This window comes from Mirounga angustirostris, unplaced genomic scaffold (assembly GCF_029215605.1).
Source record: "Mirounga angustirostris isolate CCGP_5_RB_7025 unplaced genomic scaffold, mMirAng1.0.hap1 SCAF_12, whole genome shotgun sequence".
Lineage (NCBI taxonomy): Eukaryota > Metazoa > Chordata > Mammalia > Carnivora > Phocidae > Mirounga > Mirounga angustirostris.
The window spans coordinates 59,300,398-59,327,292 of record NW_026991720.1 but is presented as its reverse complement, the minus strand read 5'-3'; the positions used below and the strand labels follow the sequence as shown (position 1 = coordinate 59,327,292).

At 36.4% G+C, this 26,895-nt stretch overlaps 1 protein-coding gene across 3 annotated transcripts in view; it reads right to left on the bottom strand.

Moving 5' to 3' along the window:
- Window positions 1-26,895, bottom strand: part of DGKB (diacylglycerol kinase beta) — a 725,959-nt gene that overhangs the window by 553,732 nt on the left and 145,332 nt on the right. For 2 of the 3 annotated variants that reach the window (XM_064575197.1, XM_064575198.1), the window contains exons 3-4: window positions 25,377-25,453; window positions 12,249-12,402 (exon numbers count right to left, since the gene is read on the bottom strand). In XM_064575197.1, the coding sequence (XP_064431267.1) occupies window positions 12,249-12,402; window positions 25,377-25,453 (231 nt within the window). Of the gene's footprint in view, window positions 1-12,248; window positions 12,403-21,271; window positions 21,293-25,376; window positions 25,454-26,895 lie in introns of all 3 variants that reach the window. The other variant, XM_054505270.2, reaches the window with a different exon arrangement.

Below are 26,895 nucleotides of genomic sequence, written 5' to 3'. Positions count from 1 at the left end.
AAACTTCAGAGAGCAGGACTTGACTAAATTTTGAGGTGTTGAACTGAGGAAAAGTCTCACAGGCTTGTTTCTGTTCCTATTCTCATCCCCAAAATCATCTCACTTTCCCTTCTGTGGGAAAATGTTTCTTCATATTTTCATTTAATTTTCTGAAAGCAGTCCCTGGGGTCTCAATCTGTCTTCATAGAGACTTTTTCCACCCTACTCTACCATTAATATATATTTTTTCCTTTCCTTAAGTCTGACTGGAGGTCTCTTCCTCTACTTGTCTCCTTCACTGCCCTAAAAAATTCTTTTTCTTTCCAGCAGACTGTACTAAGGTTTATGCGGAACACAGGAAACAACACAAGTGGCAAACAAGAGGTTGAAAGCCCCATTTCCTGACTACAGCTTTTCAAAGAGATGGTAAATGGAACCTTACATTCCTCTTTAGCAGCAGTGGCCTCTGATGAAGAGGCTCAAAATTCTATGTTCCATTAAGGAAGGCCATTTTAATCCATCCCATCTTTGGCGAAACTCTTCAGAGTTGGAACCGAACGCAAAGCTAGGCAAAACTTTTGCCTCAAGTGGTCAACATTTAGCTTTAAAGAAAATGTGATTGACACCCAATTTGTAGGCTCACTGACTTGCCAAAGGCTATGCTTCTTTGACTATTTCCTCACAAAAGTGAAGCAAGTACACACACACACACCCCCCCCATTTATGTCCACACACCAATATATATCTATATACATGTATACTGCAGTGAACAAGAAAGCACAAAATAAAGTGAAAAACTAAGCATTGTAATAAAGAGTGTATTAGTTTCGGTGTGCCCGGGTGGCTCAGATGGTTAAGCGTCTGCCTTCGGCTCAGGTCATGATCCCAGGGTCCTGGGATCGAGCCCCACATCAGGCTCCTGGCTCAGCAGGAAGCCTGCTTCTCCTTCTCCCTCTGCCTCTCCCTCCCCCTGCTCATGCTCTCTCTCTCTCTCTCTCTCTCTCTCTCTCTCTCTCTGTATCTCTGTGTCTCAAATGAATAAATAAAATCTTTTTTAAAAAAAGAGTGTATTACTTTCATTAGGAAAAATTACCTTGTACTTTGAAAACATTTTTCTGTTTTATGATGATTTTAGTGTGTACATTTGTACACCTTCTTACATATAAACATTCTTCAAAGTTTTAACTACCAAAATAGTTAGCATTAGTCAAGTTGAGCATTGCCTACTATTACCACATTCTTCAAGCACATGATTTTCATTGTACTTCAATCTAGACTCTCCATTTCTTGACACAAAAACCTAAAAAGTTTCATTTCAATAGATGCTTTTAATTCTAGCTTCAAGGTGCAATTATTAGCAAATACATTTTGGGTACATGTTCAATTATTGCCTCTGTTCCAGTTTGTTTTATCGTCAAACACACGTAGCTCAGATAATGGAAAGGGTATTGTTGTATCCATTGTTTCACTTCATCTATCACAATGGAATATTCAAAACTAATAACATAAATTACATTTCTAAACTTATACGGCAAGAGAAAAACAACACTCTGGCAATTTGGCTTTTCCATTTTTTCCATACTGGTTCACTTTTCAGAAATTTATCAGGCTTAGAAACAATTTGTCATAGTATAATCGTATTTCCAATATCCAATATCCATATTAATAGTCACCATGAGTAGCACAGACAATCAAGATTAAAAACAATTGTTTGGTACTGTCAGACATTTCATGATTTTCAGAGTTAACCTTCCAACTATGCTTGCCTTAGCACAGTATTATGACTTTTTTTTATGCTTGTCCAAACTGGCAGCAAAATGAGATAGACAGGGTTACAAATCAACAAGAGAAATAAAATATACAAAGTGAGGACATTCAGTGGGATACCTTCCCTGACAGGAGACTGGTGCCAGCGAATTTTCTGTAAGAAATCTGTTTGGACATTGGCAAAAACCCCAAACAAGTAATAATAAGGAACAGGGCTTGAAGCCAGGTCTTTGGGGGTGGTGTTCTAGAAGGAGAGCAACCTCCACGAAGGAGTCGTAACAATAACATCCCTGGCTGTGTGCCAACAACATTTAAACAGAGTGGTCTGATTTGACCCTACAATTCTATCTTAGACACTAGAGGATGGAAAATCAGAGAGTAAAGTAAACCTCTGATCATCATGTAGCAATCTGGGGAGTCAAGAGTTGAAGACAGGATATCTAATTCCAAACTTTAGGGTCTTTTAAAGTGGTATAATCAAGATCTGTCTACATCAATTATGTCTAGTAAAATATTCTGCAAAGATAGAAATATGCTATATATGTACTGTCCAATATGGTAGTATTAACCATATATGGCTGTTAAGCCCATGAAATAAGACTGGTGCGACTGAGGAATTGAATTTTCATCTTATTTACTTGCTAACTAATTTAAATTTAAATTAAAGAGGTACATCGGGTTAATGGCTACCATATTAGACAGTGTTGGTGACATACCATCTACAGGTAGAAAAGTGAAAGTTGGTTGAATTACTCCGTTTCTTGACTATGCCTATGTATGAGAATAAAACTACCACATATAAAAAAAAGTCAGGATAACATCTTTAATTTTTCTCACATTAAAAAATCCCAATACCACCAATAGGTATTTACCCAAAGAAAATAAAAACACTCACTTGAAAAGATATATGCATCCTTATGGGTACTGCAGCATTATTTACAATAGCCAAGACATGGAAGGACCCCAAGTGTCCATCCACAGATGAATAGATAAAGAAGCTGTGGCTTTTACATACTGTGGAATATTATACAGTCACCAAAAAGGTTGAGATCTTGTCATTTGTGACAACATGGATGGACCTGAAGAGTATTATGCTAAGTGAAATAAGTCAGTCAGAGAAACACAAATACTATATGATTTCACTCATATGTGTAATCTGAGAGGTAAAACAAACGAAAAAGCAGAAGCAGACCCATTACAGAAGAAACTTATGGTTTCCAGAAGGAAGGGGGCTGGGGAGATGGTGGCAAAATAGGTGAAAAGGAGTGAGAGATACAGGCTTCCAGTTATAGAATGATTAAGTCACAGGAATAAAGGGTACAGCAGAGGGAATACAGTCAAAGTTATTGTAATAGCACTATATGGTCACAGGCGACAGCCACACTTGTGGGTAAGCATAGATAGCATAACCTATAAACTTGTTGAATCACTTTGTTGTATACCTGAAACTAATCTAATGTTGTATGTCAACTATACTTCAATCAAAAAAAAAAAGTCTGGGCGCCTGGGTGACTCAGTTGGTTAAGCGTCTGCCTTTGGCTCAGGTCATGATCCCGGGGTCCTGGGATTGAGCCCCACATCAGGCTCTCTGCTCCACAGGTAGTCTGTTTCTCCCTCTCCTTCTGCCCCTCCCCCAGCTCCCTCTCTCTCTTAAATAAATAAAATCTTTAAAAAATAAAAAAATAAATTAAAAAAAGTATAAGTCATGGAGATGATGTGTAGGGAGGGAAATTGCAGGAACATGGTCAAAATGGGATGTACGCTACAACATGATGACTATAATTAACACTACTCTATGATGTAATTGTATACACTAGTTGTTAAGAGAGTAGATCCTAAGAATTCTCATTATAAGGAAAAAAACTGTTTTTGGTTTTGCTTTTGCTTTTTATTGTATCTGTATAAGATTATGGATAGTACCTAAACTTATTTTGGCAATCATTTCCCAATATATGCAAGTCAAACCAGTATGCTGTTCACCTTAAACTTATACAATGATGCAGGTCAATTCTATCTTAATAAGACAAAAAATCAAAACAAACCAAAAGAAATCCCAATAATACTCCATAATTTTTACTGTACTCTTTCAGAATGAATGACATTTGGGGAGGGGAAACTATATTGAATTTGATCTTTCCCTATGTCTGCAAACTAAAATGCTGGAAAATAATCTGTTTAAGGAAAAATGGTAGTGGCTGACATGCACTGAACACTTACAATGTACCTAACACATTATGTTTTTGAGTGCCCCAGCACCCAGTACAATGCACGCACTTATTATCTCCATTTTACATTTGCCCGAACAGAGGCAAAGACAAGGAGGGTAGCCACAATTCAAGAGAGTCGGAATGGAGATCTTATGTGAAGTATAATTCTGTGGGGCTAGAGAAAAAACTAAATCAGAGAAATTTGTCTCCTGCCTCTCAGTAAATGACCTTTTGTCTTTGGAGTCTGGTTTTCAAGACTCTTAAAAGAGTATGTACATTGATTATTTCATAAACTTTTGGAATGAAATTAGAAATCCTAGTCATAGCTGAGAGCTCTAAATGTTCATCTTCCACTCAGACCATTCCTTGGGCCATCTATAATAAAACACATTTGTGGATGCACACACACACACACACACAGATATGTTTGCCCATGTAAAAATAATGATACGTATATTCATATTTACCAAATCTTTACCAGCATTTTGTTATAGGGAATTGGATTATGGATACTTTTTCTTTTTGCTTATCTGCATTTTCTAATAGGTATATAACAAGCATGCCTTTATAAATATAAACCCAAATAGATACTAAGAACCTTTAATATTAGCTGTGTAAAACCAAATTCTAGGATAAAGCACTGAACACAGCAGATAAAAAAAGAATCCCATTTTTATAGGGCTTTCATTCTAATGGATCAAAGCCAATGTTCACTACCATTGCATTTTTTCCTAGCGTTACTAGGTATTTTAGGGCATATCACAAGTTAAATAGAGTTATGACTGATTTTGGGGCGCCTGCATGGCTCAGTCGGTTAAGCGTCCAACTCTTGATTTCCGCTCAGGTCATGATCTCACAAGTCGTGAGATCCAGTCCTGTGTCAGGCTCTGCACTGGGGATGGAGCCTGCTTAAGATTCTCTCTCCCTCTCCCTCTGCCTCTGCCCCTTCCCCTCTCCCCTTCTCAAAAAGAAAAGAAAAAAAGAAAAGAAAAGAAAAAAGTTATGACTGATTATGGACTCTGAAAAGTACTAAATATCATATTTGCTTTTATTAGAATAAAAAACTATAAACAATATTCATGAACATGACAGTGCAACAATCTTAAGATAATACTATCATTTAATATGTAATCAATAACATGTAATTGAAAATACAAAAATCCCTTTATAGTGGGTAAATAAATCTAATGGTAAAGATGGCAAATTTGAAGACCAGCATTTTACTTAGACTATTCAGATAGAAGAATAAAGAAACCTATATAATAAAGTCCAATATATTCAAACCCATTTAATAATTAAAGGGGAGGTTTGGGGGAACTTTTCCTTTACAGACAGTAACTTTATCATGAATAGGGCCTTGAAGTGAGGATTTTTCTATGGTTTCAGTGAAGAGTTTTCAGAGTTTCAGGATAAAAGATTTATTGGAGTAAAATAATTTGTGGGTTACTACTACTACAATAATAATAATTAGAAAAGTGAATTTGGTGCTATAAAAGCATAAGAAATGTAATGGTTGATGTAGATAAATGCCTATTGGTAAATGGATAGGAATTATCTTTATTTCTAGAGCACTTGTATGTCGGTATGTAAGTCTACATACTAATTAACAAATGCACAAATGTATCTTAAATGCCTACTATGTGCCAACAAGCTCCCTATCTCATAGTCACACAAGCCTTGAACTCTGATCAGTTTGTGTTTTTTGGGACCTTGTCTGCCCTTTTTTGTATTGTGGAAACTTTAGTAGTTTATTAGACACAAAAGACCTATAAAGCTATACCTATAGTGAAAATATGCATGCACACGCACACACACACACATATTTTTAATATCCTCAAGACAGTACTGATAAGAGTAATAATTTCTTCTCAGCACAATTAATGAAGTGTGTCTTTTGGCAAGAACATCCAGGAAGGTCATTTGGCAAAACAACATTTTCCCAAGGGTTCAAATACCTCATTTTCATTATATAATTTTCTGTCCTTAATTTGATTAACTTCCTTATAGAGAAAAAGAAATTCTCTCTCCTTTTCTGCCTAAAAATATTACCTGTGGTGTGACTCTCTGGTTGTACTGAAAACATAAAAATAATCACATTCACTGATGATACTGAGGCTTTAATAGCATAGATCAATTAGCTATTGCCATATCGGATGGGTAATGAAAGGGCCCCAAAACAAAGGACTTTAAGTCTTTCAGAGGTGGCTGTTACTATTCTCAGTCTTAAATATCTTGACTCTTTTGTACCTCCAAGCTTCATGTTCCTTCATGTAGCTTCCACCCCACTGGCTTCAAACTGTGTAACAGCTCCCCAGTTTCACCACAGGGCCTTGGCTCCCTCCTTGGCCTCTTCTCCAGCTGCTCTCTTCCAGTCACTTCATCGGCCCCGGCCCAAGGATTCAAGGCATAGACCCAGATCTCTCAGTACTCAGCAAGCCTACCTTCCTCTAACTCCTAAGGCCACAGGACTCTGCTCCTGCCGGGACCACTCCCCCAACCCTTCCTCCAGCCATGCTGGTACTTCCAAGGTCATAACTACCATCTAATCTGGGACCATCAAAAATGATCTTCGGGGAGCCTGGGTGGCTCAGTCGGTTACATGTCTGCCTTTGGCTCAGATCATGATCTCAGGGTTCTGGGATGCCCCAGGTGCCCCATGTTGGGCTCCCTGCTCAGTGGGGAGTCTGCTTCTCCTTCTCCCCTGCCACTCCCCACCACTTGTGCTCTCTCTCTCTCTTTCTCAAATAAATCAAAATAAAATCTTTTTTTAAAAAATGGTCTCCTTGTGATTCGTAGCCCAGTTTCAGTCATTCATGAGAAATTTGGGGCTCCCAGTCATCCTCAATTTCGACCTGTACTTTCTATCTAACCGATGTTTGCTAATAGCACTCCTTACATTACCTTCTGACATGCTATGTATATTCTTACTTATTTACTAAAATGTAACTGACTATAGAGGAAGGGAAGTAGTTTCATTTTGCTCACTGAAATATGAATAGTGTGTGTGGTTGGGCACATTTTAAGTGATCAATAAATATTTGTGAATGATATAAAATACTACTCAGCCATAAGAAAGAATGAAATCTTGCCAACTGCAACAACATAGATGGAGCTAGAGAGTATAATGCTAAGTGAAATAAGTCAGTCAGAGAAAGACAAATACCATATGATTTCACTCATATGTAGAATTTAAGAAACAAAATAAATGAGCAAAGGGAAAAAGAGAGAGAGACAAACCAAGAGACAAACTCTTAACTATAGAGAACAAACTGATGGTTACCAGAGGGGAGGTGGGTGGGGGGATGTGTGAAATAGGTGGAGATTAAGGAGTGCACTTGTCATGATGAGCACTGAGTAATACACAGAATTGTTGAATCACTATATTGTACACCTGAAACGAATATAACACTGTACGTAAACTATGCTGGATTTAAAATTTATTTAAAAATTTAAAAATAAATAAATATTTATGAATGAAATAATACTGAGTTTCTTATAGTTCACACACTATACTTTCACGGCGCATTTATTTTTTTAACTGGAGTAGAAATGTACATGTTTTCTCTTCTTGAAACTCCCTTCCATGCTTTCCTACAAGTACCTGTCCCTACATCTACTTAAACTAGATAATTTCAATTTATGATTAAAATCTCAGATAATCTTGATAAATAGATGACAACTTTTATTTTATTGTAATATAACAATTCACCTAATTGACTATCTTTCTCCGTGTGGCTCTAAAGGATCCTCAGCTTTCTGGTGCAATTTCTGGCACATAAGTTGTTTTTAAAAAAAGAATGGTGGAGGGGCACCTGGGTGGATCAGTCAGTTAAATGTCTGACTCTTGATTTCGGCTCAGGTCATGATCTCAGGGTTGTGAGATTGAGCCCCACGTCTCTCTCTCTCTCTCTCTCCCTCTCCCTCTGCTCCTCCCCCACGCCTCTGGAAAAAAAAAAAAAAAGAATGGTGGAATGCATGAATTGATGAATTAATAAAATAAATAATTAAGAATTACAACTGGCCAAGTCACTACATGACCTGATATAAAGGGTGCTAGGAAATCTTCTTTTTTTTCTGCCCTATAAAACTAATAATAACAAGAAAAAACACTTGCTCTAACCTATAGCTAATAACAGACATTTACTGTTATAGAGTCAACATTTTAGACATTGTGGAGCCAAACATAAATATAAAGTATAAGTGTCTGAACCGGTTAAAAAATCAATTCCATTCTCTTTTAATTACTACATTCTTAGAGAAAGTAGAAGTTACTAATAAGTACCGTTAACTGCTACCTTATACAAGACCAGTGATCACTGAGCCGAAGGTGGTTCATTCCCAGAGCTGCCGTGCAGAGCTGATCTAGGTGGGAGTTGGGGAGGAGAGGGACACACCAGCTCTTGTACAAGAAGTAGGTGTGACTTTTACATGCTGCCAGCGTTGCTTCCCCGTGACACACTCCAGGTGTCCCATCCCAGCAGGTACTATTCAATTAGAAGGACACATTCGCTGAGACTTGAAGGAGTTGTGTTTTGTTGTGAGATAAGGGACCACAGCAGACTTAAGTCACAGCAAACACTTCAGTATGTAAAGGGTCTGGGCTGCATGGGTCAAGAGACAGAGAGAATTGGGACTGTAGGCAGATCGACAAGCTATAAGGCATTGTGCTCACTACTATGAAACTCAGATTTTATCATTTTCTTAACTGCAATGCCCAGGCCTTGGAGTGGCATTAAAGCCACCTTTGTGGGGGGAGCAGGGGGAGTCTCAAAAGGTGTGGGAAGGCCAGTGGCTGGGACTTCCTGTACTTACATCTCTCCTGCACCCCCTCCCTTCACCAAAGCAACGCTGCTTTAATCTATTTTAAATATCAAGGATTTAAGTTTAGATGAAAAATAAAAAATTCTAAAAAATTTCCATAAGGTGATAGGGAAGGCCTGAAACTTGGAAACCCAAGAGGAATCTAATCAGGCTTCAGTGTTAGAAAGCACATCATGGAGATGGGAAGTCGGGGCCCAGCTGGGAGCCATGCTAATGGCTAGTCTCTAACACAAACAATGATGGATCATACCGACACTGGCAGAATGTTTGAGAAGTTATAATGAGCAATAGAGAGCATTTTGTGATTAACTAAACATGAGGCATGAGGCGGTGCAGAGTGGAAGAGTCCAAGATTTTAGGATTGGAAAAGTGATAGATACTTGGGTTCCATTCACCAAGAGACAAGATAGAAAGAAGCAGGTGTGGGCAGAATAGAATTACTTGACTTCCAAACACATTTAGTTCGATTCCTTATGGGACATCCAATGAAGAGTTCCATCTGGAATATAGTTAATACATATTCTCTGTGAGCTGAAGAAACATGTCTGGGTTTATGGGGAATAACTGAGGCATTTTATGTTAGTGTCTATTTTTTGTATGATATGAAAAATAACCTATTGAGAATGAGGGGAATAAACTAAAGGAAGTTTGAAAATTTTAGCCTAACTGAGCTAGGAGACAGTTTCAAGAATAAATACTTTTTATGGTAGATTTTTTTTAAAAAAGCTTAAGTGGTGTTAAGGCCATGTTAAAATTGGATGTTAAGAATTTGTAGAGGCGGGCGCCTGGGTGGCTCAGTTGGTTAAGCAACTGCCTTCGGCTCAGGTCATGATCCTGGAGTCCCGGGATCGAGTCCCGCATCGGGCTCCCTGCTCGGCAGGGAGTCTGCTTCTCCCTCTGGCCCTCCCCCCTCTCATACTCTCTCTATCTCATTCTCTCTCTCAAATAAATAAATAAAATCTTAAAAAAAAAAAAAAAGAATTTGTAGAGGCAACAATCTGCATATTTATGAAATTTCTCTTTGGTTATTCTCAGTATTCAAGTTGCAGGGACTGAAATATGAACTCATAATATTGATTCATGGTCAAGGGTATATGAGCCACTTGCCAAAAAACAAAGGTTCCAAATGATTGAACCATTCTGTAAAGAGAATAGTTCAGGTGATAGATTCTGGGCATGAAGGTAAAATCAGAAGTTAGTCACTGGGCTGGCAAACATATGAGGCATTAGGGACCTGACATTCACAATGAAGCAGAAGAGGTTATGAGAAAGCCGGAAAGATAAAGCATTAGGGGATATCTTCAAAAAATAAAGTCCAACTTGGGAACAGTAGAAAGAATCACCTTACATTTTAAGTAGGTGATAAGAGGCACTTATACTCAACAAAATATTCCCCCCAAAAATCATTCACTATACAAAATACCAGATGGATCAGTAGCTACTACAAGTTCCAACAAAAACCAACTACACACACACACAACTTTTATGCCTCTTTCTAACTATTTAAAATTTTTGTTCTATAAAAACTGTTTTACATTTACCATATCTCCAATACTTGAATACTGTTCACTAACAAGAATAGCATTTTTCCCAATTTAGTTTTGCTTGTTATTGAGAAACCATTGTTCAGTTGATACAGAGTCAAGAATGATTATCACACCCTTGTTGGTACTGTAGTAATGAAATACAGTGAACTCTCTGCAGGGTGGGGTGGGGTGGAGGGGTGGTAAACAAAACAGATTATAGCTCTTTTCTATTCAAAATTTATTTGTGATTTTTCAACCCAAATATATTTGTGTAGATAACTTCGATTATGGCAAAGCAGGGTTCTAAAAATAAAAATACATATATTTTTTTACTATCAAAGGTAAGTCTGAAAGAATATGGGGTTGAAAACAGTCCTACAAAGGACCCCATGCACTTATGTTTTAAAATGTGGAGACCAAGTTTTGAAAAGGAATTCCAGTTTGATTTATTTTTTGCTGCATGAGAGCTACACAGCCCATCTTGCAACTCCTTTCAAGTAGATCTGTGCAGAATATGTGGCTGTCCCAAATGAAGTACAAGCTGTTACCCTTTAATTCTTTTTTTCCATTTTGGAACCTGATTTGATTTCTACTCCTTGTAAATTTGGCATCTTATATGTAATACTTACTACATGCTATTTGGAGACAAGAAGGTTTGAGATTTTAATTTCTTACAAACCTACCTAATTAATTAGAATCTCTCCTCTCTTCTCTCCAAGTCTGACACAATTACTCAGACAGACAACATCTCAAAAAGTACCCCCCCTTCTTTCTCCATATGCAAGAATAGTATTGCTGCGTATAAAATGAAAGAGACAATTTTGTTATTTTATTCAGTCTATGGTATGTGCAATCCATTTATAGTATGAAATGGAAGAACAAGGGAGTTTTAATTTCTAGATCAAAGTAAGGAATTGTCCCATTTTAAAATGTTCAGCCCAGAACACTGGTCAGCTCCACACTGTAAGAACAGACTAAATAAGGAGCAACAGGCTCTAGTCTCCAGCTCATTTCCACATTGAGAAAGTCACAGTGAGCCTGGCTACACAATCCTGCACAGACCATGGTGATGCTTCTAAGATGTCTGACTCCCTTCTTGAGCTTCTGAGCTACCAAACCCAGAAGGAAGTCATCCCCTCCACAGAAGTCCCAGGCTGAGATCTGCCGGGCAACACCTTCCCCCAGAACGCTACATCCCAGTTCAAAGAAGTCCTTCCTCCAAGATTCTGAGTTTTGATTACTCCAACGTAGGAGTGGCACATGCTTCCTGTGGTTCTACTTCTGCATTACCTTAGTATTTCTCTTCGGTTTTTCAACCTTCCAACACTGTTTACCCAATCACCTATTTTACATTCAGTAGGGTAATACAGTGAGATTTTTGTTCTCCTGACTGGATGGAGCTGGACACAATTAGCAACAGGTATTAATTCATTAGACATCTCTGAGAAGCTACCCATAATGACAGAACCAATCATCTCCATGGTGATATTAAATTTAAAAAAATAAGTGTCTAAGAGAAAAATCAAAACTCTTCTATGAAAGTATGTTAGAAATTTACAGAAGTTATATAAATATTATGTTTCCTACACAGAACTGCTTTGTGACTACATTTTCACATATAAAGTTACCTATATTTAACTAGTCATTTCAAAGAGCACTTTTCCATTTTTGATGGAAGTTTCTCTTAAAATTATTACCTAAACATAGACTTCTAAGACTTTGAATGACAAGTGATGGATAATGATAAAGTATATTTTCTCTAATGTTTAGCTATTACTATATTGGAGACACTTTAGATATTTTGCACAATCTTAGTATGAAAGTATAAATCCTGAAAGAAAGATATTTCCTAAGCAAATCATCTCTTCTCTTATAGAGAACTTGACACTGATTTTCCCTTCAAGGATTTTACTACACATACATTTTTAAAGTATATAATTAGACTTACCTCCTGAAAGGAGAGCAGGCTTACTTTTTACCATTGGACTAGAATGAGGAAATTTGTTGCTAAATGACATGAAAAGGTGTGCTGTGAAATCATCAGGAAGCTCTGCCTCTAGGAATGTCTTCATAAATAGCTTAAAACCTTCAAAATCTATTGTCTGGAAAAAAAATTAAACATTTATTTTAAAACTCAGCCAATGTTAAGATTATGTTCTAAGTTCAGAATCAACAGTAGTAGAAATGACCTCAAACATTTCTATACCCAAGTCCACAAAAGGACGGTAACTATTTGAGAAACACATGGAACAGTCCTAGGCTAACAGTGGTGCTTAGATATATACAAATCTCACCTGTGGCAGGGCAACAAGAAAGGCAGAAGCTTTCCAGTAAGAAATTTCTATCTCCACACTATCTGTATCCCCTTAAAAAATCTACTCTTTGAAACTTAGTTTCCTCCTCTGTAAATTGGAAGTAATATTCCCAATCCTGCAGAGTTACTATTATAACTAAATCAGGCAACTAATGTGAACATGCTAATGCACACATGGACACAGCATGAATACTCTGAAATAAAAGAATTTCTCTTTTCTCCTTTCCTTGTCTCTAATGGTGAATCTTGTTCTGGGCAACTGGAGAAAGGGGTTAACATAAAAGTTTCAGCAAAACACCAACATCAATTGATATGAAATTCCAAAGTGAAATTCTAAAACTTCCCATGCAAACTTTCAAAGAAACCTATTTCAAGATCCTTGCCCACTTATACTCACTGCAGGTCTATAAAAAACAAACAAGCAAAAAATCAGACATTTATTTGAAGAGAACCATCGCTACATTGAGACTCTCCATGTCCACTTGGGGAAATGGTGAAGAGAACCACCTTCTATCCTCGAGTTAAGTAGAGAATTTCACAGAAGCCACCTGGAGAGCTTGCTTTCTCTGAGCAGAGGACAGTGGACCAGGATCTGACTCTTGCCTGGAAAATTGAGGACAACGGTGTAGGTGCTTTGGGACAAAGTCAAGTAAATGGTACTATACTGGGCTTGGCCAACACCCTCATGACTGCAGGGACAATGCTGCATAAATGTTTCCTGGGAAATGGATATGGACCTTATGGAAGAGGCCAGTGGGGTTGTGTTGGGTCCCATCCAGGAGGCCATTTGAAAGGACAAGGAGACTTACAGAGAAGAAGCTGGAATAAAGCCATACCTGTCCAGATCAAGAGAGTGCAAGGTCAATGGGCCTCAAAGGAAGCGCTTGTAGGGCATTTTTTTTTTTCTACCCAGTTCAGTGTAACTGAGATGAAACTAAATATAGGACAAAAATGAAATTTGGCAGACTGATGTTCTTAATTTTGATCAAACTTCTGGCAGATGACAATAAAATTAATTCCTTAAACTGCTATTTTGGATAGAAAAAGTATTTGTTCCATGTAATTAATTGGGGTAAGATGGTACAGAATGACCAATTTTATTATAATATTATTTTGAATAAACCTAAAATGGAATATGACATACAGGGATATCACTAGAGAAAGTACATTTTTGTAGATTAGATCATATGCCAATTAAGAATATGTACTATGTATGCTTCTGCACCTAATAGAATCTCAAGCCAATAAAAAACCAAACCAAAACCAAAACCAAAACAAAACAAAAACAGAAACAAAAAAACTTCACTTTGTTTATTTATGGTTGCAAAACTCTGCCTACCGCTTATTCTAACATTTTTAGTTAGTTTACTCTTGCTAATTAGATTTCAGACATTTACACTGGTGGCAGTAAAAAGACTTCATTTTCTTCCATATATCAAAAATCACCACCGCCACAAAATATAATAAATTCTACTAGTGGAGTGAACCACATAATTAAAAACCATGAATAATATAAAAATATAAAGAATAGCCTCAGGTAGCAGAAGTACTTCTGAAAAGCAATTTGCTACCATGAATGAGGTTTCAAAAGATGCAGATAAGGCCGAAAGCCAGACCACAGTATCCAAATGTGTTTTCTTGAGCAGAAACACCTACTCTTACTATTAAGGTTCCTTAGGCATGGCCTATCTCCAGAGAAGTAATCCACACTCAGTAGGATTAGTAACCAACTCCGATAGACAATCCTCAAATATGTGAAGCCTCCTGGGACACCAGGAGTTAATTTTACTACACATATATGGAAACTTTGTGTAACAAACATATTCATAGGCATTGTGGTTAGAAGCATGGTTATTTGTATTCACTCTTGCTTCTTAGTCCTAAACCTTTCGTGGTCAGCATTGTGTTTGCCAACATAACAGCTGACAAGAACATGGTTTTGAAGTCAGACTCCCTGAATCTACACTCAGATCCAACACTTTCTAGCTGTGTCAAGGTGGGCAATTTATTAATCTCTCTGTGCCTTAATTTCTCCATCTATAAGTAAGAATAACAATAACTACCTCTTTGTTAGAAATTTCAAACAATTTTTGAAGAATAAGTCTCAAAACCACATTACCTCAAATGTTTTTATATGCATTTAACAAGTCATTCCATGGTTCATCCTTTTTGGTTATTGTGATTTTTTGTTTTAGAAAGCTGGTAACAAAATAGGAACAAAGGACTAGAATTGTTGACAGTTTTTCTCTGGATCGTCTTTTGGGATATGATTATATTTTACAACAGACCTATTTCAAGGCAAGAGTTTCAAATGATAACGAAGGAAAACAATAACAACCAACCAACAAACAAAAATAAAACAGCCTTGAGAATAAAATACTTTTGTGTCATATTCCAGTATCTCCACTTGCCACCTGAGTGATTTGGGGCAAGGAATTGGTCTGTTCTTTTAAAGAAAAAATCTGCCACATCCCAAGTGTGTGCTCTTTATAGAGCATTACATAACCTAAATAGAACCTCTTTGAAATTAGCACCTATAATTTAATGATGAAAACCAGAAAAATAAACAACCAAAAAGAAAAAAATAAATAAATGCATAGCATCCCTGTTAATAAGGAATGCATTATTCCTTGGTCCTTCTTTTTCATTTCTCAGGAAAACTTTCTAAAATTAAATGCTGCAGCTCTATCTTGCTCAGTAAGCAAAAAGCAGCTTAGTTTTATTCTCTAACAGCTCAAAGCCTTAATTTTTTTTCCATATAAAATGATATATAAGATCAACCATTCAGGATTGTCATCTAAATGTAATAATAAATCAATACAAAGCACTTAACATGCCCTTGGGCACACAACATGTAAAATAAATGAAATAATAAAATAATAAAAGGAAGTCCTGGTTTGAGGTTTAATGGATTTTTTATTATCTTAATTTGCCTTCCTCTTTATTAGTCCAGAAAACCAGAAAATTCACTGCATCTTCCTGAATCAAGCCTGCAGTTTTAGTGTTTTAGACATTTTGCGACTATTGTTCTGTATCAGGCAACATTGACTAATCACTGCTTTTAGAACATGAGCATTTATAAACAGATATTTTACTTTAAAAAATAAAAGTCTATTATCAAAATAAGACTGAAGTTTTCTATGAGAAGATATCATCCTATTAAGTTTTACTGACAATGTGAACTTCTCTTTCAAACTTCTTCACAGTGTTGGTGGGAGCAAAATTCCCCTCCCTTACATTTTGGTCATTACACACAGCTTACAAAGTTGTGAAACTCACACTTCTTTAAAGCCAAAAATTAGCTATTTCAGAGTTTCCAATTCATAGAGGAATTATTCTTCAACACCTTTTCTGGCTAACCCATCTCCTTCTTTTCTTGTTTGGTAAAAGGTTTTCAAATCTCTTTTAAAATTCTATGTTGTCCAGCATATCAGACATTTTTGTAAGTGGATACTGTCCTCCACCTATACGTTTTCCTTATTTCATGATTCAGTAGAATATCGCCAAATTTAAGTATCTTGTTTTCTACTGCTGTCATGGAGCAGCATTAGAATTGGTTTTTGAACATTGTGACCTTTAAATAGAATGTGATCACTTATATATGCACATCAACGGAAAAACTAATGAAAAACGCTGGGTTAGACTTAAGTGAATGAGTGTTCAAAAATCAAACTGGCTATAAGTTCAGAGACATACACACCACGCAATATTTAAAAATTTTGAGAACTGCTTTTTCATTTTTTTTTTTTTTCTTAAGGAGCAGCCACAGACTACTTAGGGAGATAACATAGAGAATCTGCAAAGAATTCAGACTGAGGGAGCTGCTCAGATGTTGCTGCCAAATTGGCACAAATTCAAAACACATGTCTATATGCCTTTCATTATTATATCTGACCATCTGGATCCTTTGTTCTTAAATCCCTGTCAATACTAAAGAAATAACACTAGTGAATGAAAATAAATGTCATCACTCTATCATTAATTTATTCTGGTGGTTTCGGGATGGAGATTTTCTCATGTTCCGCAAATGTTTGTGGTGTATCCACTTTGTACTAGACTCTGTCCTGCCTGAGAAGCTACTGGCACATATGAAAATCCTTCCACCAGAGGCTTATCTTCTAACAAAGGGAGTAAGTAAATAGAAAAATAAATAGGCTAAATGTACAATGTTTGACAGTATTAAGTGTTGTAGGGGCAAAAAAAAGAAGGAAAATGTTTATATATTTTGGGGGGGATGCCTGTAGTTTTATTTATTTATTTATTTTTTAAAGATTTTATTTATTTATTTGACAGAGAGATAGACAGAAGAGCACAAGCAGAGGGAGCGGCAGAGGGAGAGAGAGAAGCAGGCTCTGCACCGAGCAGGGAGCCCGATGCGGGACTCGATCCCAGGACCCTGAGATCATGACCTGAGCCGAAGGCAGACGCTTAACCATCTGAGCCACCCAGGCGCCCCAAGGGTGCCTGTAGTTTTAAATCTGATGATCAGGAAATGAGAATCTGTGCTTTGAATACAGATTTAAAGGAAATGAGGGAGATAGCTTTGCACATATTTGGACATCTCAGATAGTCGAAACAGGTAGTGCAAATGTCCTGAGGTATAAAAACGCTCCTGTTTTAGAGGCATTTCTATAAAAGCCAGTGAGGAGGGGCAGGAGAGCAGAGCAGGAGTGAGGGCAGACTAGAGTAGCAGGAAATACATTTCTGTGTGTTTATCATAGAAGGTTAGGGGAGAACTGCATTAACTGTGACAGATATCACCTAGTCACTTGGAACAGTCAAATCACTAAGTTTTCAATTTAGGATATAATACTGCAGATGGCCCATTCTCAAATTCTACATGTTGTCATAGATACAAGATAGTATATTTTTTGGCAATATCAAGATTGGATCCTCAGTGTGATTACAGGAAACCTGTAAGAAGCTATTCAAATTGATGTGTTTAATTATGATAAGATGTAGCTAATTAAGCTCATAAGTAAATATCTTCTCAGACTGTTTTTACATGGTTCCATTCTAACTGAGATCACATATTGAAAAGAAGGTTACTATATGTTTCAACAATAATTAGTACATAGTCAATATGAGGTCATTAATACAGAATTAGAGAAGACGTTTTATTATTCAGTTTGGTGGTCTGTCTTCAAAACTGCTCTGGTTGTAGGTTTGTTAGAAGAGGACAAGGACTGAATGTGTGTTGGGAGTCAGAGGGAAGAGAAGCAGAAATACTGGGTACTATGTTACTTCCATTCCTTGCTAACTAACTGCCTTAGCACTTAAGCAGTTGTGGGAGGAGGAACAGATACAATGGACACAATAACTCTAGTCCCAGGACAGCATTCTGGCTTGTGGCCAGGCTTGGCAGGGGAAACAAATCACATCTCATGTCCTCCATACTTCATGGTAGAAGGAAATCACTTTAGAGTTGGAAAGACATCAGAGTTCTATTTTCTCACTTTATAGTTGAGAAAAGTGAGGCTTGGAAAATAAAGGTGACAGGATTGGTTGGTGGTGTATCTCAGATATTCCCACTTTTACTTTTCATGTATATTCGAGAACTTTTGTATGAAATCACTAAAGTGTGACCAACAGCCACTGCCTTTAAACATCAATGGAGGGCGCCTGGGTGGCTCAGTCGTTAAGTGTCTGCCTTCGGCTCAGGTCATGATCCCAGGGTTCTGGGATCGAGTCCCACATCGGGCTCCCTGCTCGGCGGGGAGCCTGCTTCTCCCTCTCCCACTCCCCCTGCTTGTGTTCCTGCTCTCACTATCTCACTGTCAAATAAATAAATAAAATCTTTAAAAAATAAATAAATAAATAAATAAATAAACATCAATGGAACACATATACATCAGGCACAGAGATAATTATTTCATATACACTTTAGAATGTAACCCTTTGAACAACTCAATAAGGCCAATATTCTTTTCACTGGATAGCTGAACAAACTTGTCCAAGTCCTGCTAATATGTGGCAGATGTGGGATTTGAACGCAGTTCAGTTGGACTCCTAAGACCACGTTTTCTCTGTTATACCTTCCAGATGCTTTCTTTAATGGGAAAGGTTGAATTTGGTTCTGGGAGGACAATTAAAACTTACAATAAAATGGTGTTTATATCATTGCTAATAATTATATCAGTGTCAATATCCTTGTTAAAGACACTTAAAATATTACATTAGGCAGCAACACTACCAAATGTAGGTTATGAATTCCCAGGTTTCTTATTAAGGGAATGAAGCAACTCAGTTGTCTAAATGTAAAGGTTATATACATTAGCAGAATCTACAGTGCAGAGTACCAAGTACAAAGATAAGGGAAGCCCAGGGAACTATGAAATGTAACTCAGCCTTGGGCCAAGGATCATCTATTAACAGGAAATGTAAAGAGAAAATCCTACACTCACAGAACACTGATAGACCAAGAACACCATAGAGCAATAAATACACATGCCCTTCTCCCCCCAACCCCCATTTTGGCTAACCTCAGCTTTCCCTGTTCCTTCTATTCTGCAGCTGAAATTACTTGCCTACTAAACATCTCCATATGGAACAGAGACTGAGCAAGGAAAAGGAAGAAACTCATTCTGCTGACCCCGAGAAAAGGCAGGGCTAATTTTGACACCAGTTTTCAGACAGCCTCTAGTAGGGATGCAGGTTGTGCAGAAAGGAGTGTTTGTTGACCAAGGTGTTCAATAAATATCTTTTAATAGCTAAATCCTGCTGCATAGAAGCAGCCATTTACTCTGAAGAGTTGCCTCCTAAAACCATAAAGCCCACGTAGTCTGTCTTTGGGGGATTTGGTAGGTTTCCACAGAGGTTGGGGTAAGATCAAGGAAGTGTCATCCTCTGAAAGAGACTGGTAAAAGTCCTAACAGTCAATGGGTTGCCACTTCAGCCTTGCCTCATCCTAGGAGACTATAATATGTAGGATCTGTGTCTAAGCCAATCAAGATCATTCTGGTGTAACCAACTGTACTGTAACATGTTGGGTATGAGATCACAGTGTTTGCTGTCATTGAAGCCATAGGGGAACTTGTGAGTAAAAAGCTAGTACATATCCATTACTGTCCTGGGGAGACAATATTATGGTTTTAAGTCTCTCATGCATTTTGATAAGACATATTCCTAGTATGATAGAAAAATCCATTCAGAGATCCCCAAAATGTGTTGTAATTCTATACACCCTGCTGAACTATGGACCCAAAACTTGCTTTAGAAACTGGGCTGAAGTTTCTAAACTTGCTTTAGAAACTGAGCTGAGAGTGACTGAAGCAACAGATGGGTTATTCTTTTTCCCATAAAGGCAAAGATCAATGGCTTTTCAGTTCTATTTCCCTCACAGATTCTAATAGCACTAGAGATGCATAATCCTCCCCACAAAGAAATCCCTTTCAATTGCATTTACATGCAATTATAAACCTCCTATTGTAAATTAATAAATTAAGACTTTCATTAAATGAATTATTTTATTGGAGTCTGATCATGTTTTGGTGAAATTAGAAAATTAAATTCGGGGCGCCTGGGTGGCTCAGTCGGTTGGGCCACTGCCTTCGGCTCAGGTCATGATCCTGGAGTCCCGGGATCAAGTCCCACAACAGGCTCCCTGCTCAGCAGGGAGTCTGCTTCTCCCTCTAACCCTCTCCCCTCTCATATACTCTCTCTGTCTCTCATTCTAACTCTCTCAGATAAATAAATAAATCTTAAAAAACATGCAGCCAATAATACTGTATCCAGCTAGGCTGTCATTGAAAAAGAGACTCATGGGCGCCTGGGTGGCTCAGTTGGTTGGGCGACTGCCTTCGGCTCAGGTCATGATACTGGGGTCCCAGGATCAAGTCCCGCATCGGGCTCCCTGCTCGGTGGGGAGCCTGCTTCTCCCTCTGACCCTCCCCCCTCTCATGTGCTCTCTCTCTCTCATTCTCTCTCTCAAGTAAATAAATAAATAATCTTAAAAAAAAATAAATAAATAAATAAATAAATAAATAAATCTTAAAAAAAAAATGTAATTGTTTAGGGACGCCTGGGTGGCTCAGTTGGTTGAGCCACTGCCTTCAGCTCAGGTCATGATCCTAGAGTCCCGGGATCGAGTCCCGCGTCAGGCTCCCTGCTCGGCAGGGAGTCTGCTTCTCCCTCTGACCCTCCTCCCTCTCGTGCTGTCTCTCATTCTCTCTCGCAAATAAATAAATAAAATCTTTAAAAAATAAATAAAAATCCGCCTCTAGGGACACCTGGGTAGCTTAGTCTGTTGAGCGACTGCCTTCGGCTCAGGTCATGATCCTGGAGTCCCTGGATCGAGTCCCGCATCGAGCTCCCTGCTCGGCGGGGAGCCTGCTTCTCCCTCTGACCCTCCCCCCTCTCATGTGATCTCTCTCATTCTCTCTCTCAAATAAATAAATAAAATCTTTAAAAAAAAAAAAGAAAATTAAATTCAAGGGTCTACAAAACTATAGCCCACCCTCTAGACCCTCTTCGATTACATTAAGGTATTAACTTCTCCATTTGAGACTTTGATTTGAACAAATATTACAGATAGCCTTGCATATTATACGAATCTTAATGGTACAGAAGTACAGGTCAGTGATATGGATGAGAAATTCATAGCTCACAGCAGAATAAAGAAAGCAAAGACGGATTTAATAGAAAAGAAAAGGTCTTACTTGGTTAAGGATGTCTTGTTTCTGTGCATGCCAGGAAAGAAAGAAGACAGGTGTTAGTGTAAGATAATTATACTCATTATCTCATACTACTGATAACTAAAAGGTCGATTTTACAGATTGATTTTAAAACATACCCTAGACCCATGGATCTCAGAATGTGGTCCTGAAACAGTATCATTATCATCAACTGCAAAACTGATAGAAATATACATTTTTGAGCCTTTTACCCTAGAAATACGGAAACTAAGGACAGGGCAGAAGAGCAGGCAGCAATCTGTGTTTTAAGGAGACCCCCAGGTAATTCTGATACAAGCTACAATTTGAGAATGATTTACTAGATCAATCTGGGAGTGTAATAAGCACACAGTTCTGATAGATAGGAGATAAATATAATGAATAACACATATAAGATGATTAAGACCTTCCAGAGAAGACTATGAAAACACAACAGTATATACGAATCTATATTAGATTATTAATGTTTATTTCCCACTCCTAATGCTCCATCTTTGAGAATAACATGCATGGCCCATTACTATGCCTTTGAAGATAAAGATCTTCCCATACTCACACCACTACTTAATTTCTTTCCATGTCTTTAAACATCAATGGAACAATTTAGAATTGAATTTGAAATCGGGCGGGGGAAATATATATATAGATTATTATATTATATTAATATATTTCTAAATTAATATTATTAACTAATATTAAATAATTAACATTATTACATTAATATATATATTTACTTATACTGTAATATGCTATACATATTTTACATATATAAAATGCAATGCCAAACTGGTTCTTTCTCATATGATCAAATTTAATTAATTTCATGAATCATTTATATCTGAGATTTCCTGACTATATTTTAATGTGAACCATCTTCACCAAGATTGGATGGCTACTACAAACTAGCTATAATCATACTCTTAATATTATATCATTCATATAAGATTAGCTGCAGACGAGTAAGAATCTCTTACCTTGTTGGGCATGAGTTAGTAATTACATGCACTGGAATATGTCATACTCATTACATAAGAAATGCCATTCAATGTACGTGAAATACCTTTCTCTTCCCCTTGCTCTCATCTCCCACACCTTGCCTTTCATTCCATGGCCCAGTCAACGAAGTGAAGACAAAAGGGCATTATTCTTAAACTGGGATTCCAGACAATTAGGTTTTAATTATGGCTCTTGTCATGAAACTAGCTGGTTAATCTTGGGAAAATCATTTTACTTTTCCTACAATGACTTTCTTCATTTAAAAACTTTATAATCGGGGTGCCTGGGTGGCTCAGTCGTTAAGCGTCTGCCTTCAGCTCAGGTCATGATCTCAGGGTCCTGGGATCGAGCCCCGCATCGGGCTCCCTGCTCTGTGGGAAGCCTGCTTCTCCCTCTCCCACTCCCCCTGCTTGTGTTCCCTCTCTCACTGTGTCTCTCTCTCTGTCAAATAAATAAATAAAAAATCTTTAAAAATAAAAAAATAAAAACTTTATAATCTTATCTGTTTGGGAATCTCCAGAGCTTCTGAAAGTTTTTATTCTTAGTGACTCTTTAAAGCCATTGTTTAGATTTATATTTTTGATTCTTTTTTTCAAAGAAAGATTTTTAAATGATCTTTAAAAGATACAAATTAAAAATAAATGACTCATCTGTACAATGCACTTAATATTTCTTCTCCTTTAAAATAGACCACAGGTCACATATTCATTGTATTAAGTTTTTATACAGAGACCTTTTAGAAAGCAGTAATTTAAGTAAATGATAAGAAATACAATGCACCTACGGTTTAATTAAGCAGCTTTACTTTGTAAGAGGAGATATTTGGCCTGTTCTTTCTTTGTTTCTTTGCAAGTACATTTTATATGGATGATACATGCAATATTTATTTTAGAAAACAAAGGATTATTTATCCTAAAAGTAGTATAGATTAAACACTTTTCTAAGTTTTCTTGCATAAAATGACATCAGTTAAATAGTCATCTCTGCCAACAACTTTAGGATTAACCTGACCAGTCAATAGAGAGTGATGATTTCCCATGTGAACGGACAGTATGAATTCTGTCATACTGTTAGAGTAACCTTTTATAAACTGGATGAAGTCATGTACTGAAGAAAACCTCAAGGCATTAAAGATTTCTTTCTCAACACTGAATATTCCTAATTACTTCCTATTGGCTTTTGTAAAATACAGACTAGTGTTTAAGAGTCATATAAGCTTTCATTGTTTTTTGGGGTTTTTTTTCCCTCCTAAAAGGAAAAGACCTATCAGTGTTAAATTAGAGAGTGGTTTCACTCTTAAATTAGAATTAGTCTGGGGTCATAATGAGATCTAACTTTTTTTGTTTTTCAACTGTTCATTATTTTAATAATGCATTTCAAAAGCAGATCTGTGCATTTATGGAGAGTTATTACATTATTGAAAAGGCTGACATCATATGTGTGTCTACGAATGATCTAGTAATTACCTCAATAAATCCAATATACAGTGACTGATAATCCTCATAAAATATATAATATCAGTAAGACCAAGTCTTGAGAGTCTTTTAAATAAGAAATCATTGAAGCAAAAAGGCTACTTTGCAAACAAGATCACATTCCAACTGAATTTATAGCCAATAGCTATCCTTAGGGAGAAAAAAAGCTGATTTTATCCCTGTAGATAGATTAAAAAACATGCACGTTTTCAAGTATTGGTTGGGAATGTAAATATTAATGACATTTTTGGGTCTTATAACAATTCCACAGAGTTGTCATCTTTAGCTTTCCCACTCTGCTTTCCTGGTCTTTGAGATTTTCGGTTCTACAAATTTATCTGGCAAAATTTTTTCTCTCACACTGTGGTATCTAGGATAATTAAATATGAGGGAAATGTAGGCTGGATATCTGCTTTTGTCCCTGATATAGGAAAATGGGAATGGCTTTAAATTGCTTTATTTTCCCCATCATTTGTAGGCTCTAAATATTAACTTTCCTTGAAAAAGAAAATAAATCTTAGGTTAAAGACTTTTACAAGGTACAGTAATATATCAGAATATAGACAGAATAAGAAAATACGGCATGAAAAGTAGCTATTAGAAATACTGGAAGGAAATTATAAAACAATATGAATGTTTTAAGGTTAGAATTGGAGGTTTGGTTTTCACTAAAATGTAAATTCTATAAATCCCAAAGAAATATAATATCGAAGGATAACCAAGAACTGTGCTCTTATAAACAATCAAAATCAGAATGACAACGATAAAAAAAAACAAATCACATTTTAATCAGCAAACAAATCTCTCTAGCTGACTAGATAATCCATCCAAGGGAATGTTTCTTTTGCAAAGGGTCATTTGTTTTAATTTCCATACAACGGAACCATCACTTGGTGAAACTGCAAAAGAACTCACAGCTAAGATGCTCAAACATTTAAAACATAACATCTCTCAGCTAACATTAAACGGAAGGTTATTTAACAAATAATTAGGAAAGGATGGACACTCATTCAAGCCAAGGGTTCAAAAGCCATCAAGACAATAAGTTTTTATAAGGAAGGAATTTCAGGGACTTGTTGGCTTACTGGTAGTAGGTTAAAACAAGACAGGGGGAAGAAGTTCCTCATTTTTTATCCAAGCTGGCTTTTTAAAATTACAGACCAGTTATATCCATCACAGAATCTTTCTGTAGTCAGGGGAATAATTCTCTGAAAGGAGTAACCCTCCTGCCCCCCCACCAGTGTTCATTTGGGGTTAAAATTTGTAGGTCACAGAGTGAGCAGCAGACAACTTGGTCTTCCCTTCCATCAGTCCTGTTTCCTGATCATAGCTGACCAAGCAATCTCAGAATTACAATATATTTAACGTCTAGGAAAAGAACCGAAGTTTATATTACAGATGACCTATACTCTTTCAAGCACACAATAGAGAAATATTATTTTCATTAGCAAATGGTTTTTGAATGAAAAAGGTAGTACACTATTTTGTGTTTTCCAGAATAGCATTTCACTATGAATTTCATTTTGTTTATGGTACATGTATTTCCAAGGACTTTTCATTAAGAAATCCCTCCTCCAAGTGTATATATGAAACCGATATAAGGAAAAAAAAAGTTTTACCCCTTCAGGATTATACTTTGCAAGCACACCGTTACCATGGAATTCTTCAAGAACATCCTTTAATTTCTTTGTAGAATCTATAAAGAAATAGAGAACACACAAACTGTTTATATGTGTCTACTGTGGTAAAATAACCCAATTTGGAAACAAAGACCTATTAAAATATAATCATCAAAGATATTAAATTTTAAAATGCACATGTAAAATGTTCTTTATCATTTTTGAAAGGCTATTTGGTTGAAAAAAGCAATCACACAAAAAAAGAAAGGAAAAGAAAAAAGTATGTTTTGTCCAAGTGTATTGCCTATGTATTAGGAAATACCATTAGGCAAGGCCATTACCTATGTATTATATGAATTAAGAACAAATATATAAATAGGTAGTATCTTCTCCCTTTGTTTTGATAACATAATATCTAAATGAATGAACTAACCTTTGTTTAAAAAGAAAACATAGGCATCCCTTGTTGAACTTTACAACTAATGCAGTGCATTTTTCATATTTTACTCCATTAACTAATAATAACCCTTTGGACAAATAAGAACAGTAAAATGTATAGCTAAGCCTCAATGGTGAATCCAGTGAGAGGCAAGGTACAGATTTTAGTGTTTTGCAGATATTTTTAGAATTTTCTAAATATACACAAAAAACTAAAGTTTATCTTAATTCAACTAAGAAACAAAGTTTAGGGGGGAAAAAAAAGAAACAAGGTTTAGGAAGCATCTCTACTTGCTATATGGGATGCTGCCCAATTCATGAAGTGCTTAATAAAGCCCCTTAAGTCTCCAAATCCAAAAAAAAAAAAAAAAAGTTTAGATATGTTACCAAAAGATTTTTAAATTGCTCTTTCAATTTTGAAATATTTTTAGGACATTTATCATATCAAGACTGTGACAAAAGAATCCTTAGTTAATATGGGAAATAATGTCATGAAAGAACATAAATATTATTAGAAAAATATATGTAAATAGAATACAAATATATGCATTCAATCTACTAAAACAATACTCTCATAGTTATCGAAATATAATTTGATTAAGCAATGTCAGACTTACAACATATTTAAGTTAGAGAAAAATAACTAATAAATATTGATAAGTCATCTAAATATTCAATCAAGTTTGAATAACAGTGATAAAACAAGACTGAAATTGGGAAATAAGCAGAAGATTCTTAGTTTTCCATTAGGCAACAGGGCATGGATATTATTTCCTAGCATATGAATATAATCTTCCCTGCCTTTCCCCAAGATTCATGATATTTGTGCCACCATAAAATATTTCCCAGCTCCAAAAATACTAATTTACAAATCAGTTAGGAAATTAACTCGTAGATGCCCCTCCAACGCATCATACCTATATTTTATAAATTATACTTTCATTTGGAGTGTACAGTTTTGTTTATGTAGCAAATTCTGCAGAGGTTTCTTTAGGTGTGACTGTTTTTATTGCATTAAAATTCACATAACATAGATTCATTAATTTAACCATTTTAAAGTAAACGATTCAGTGGGTTTTTT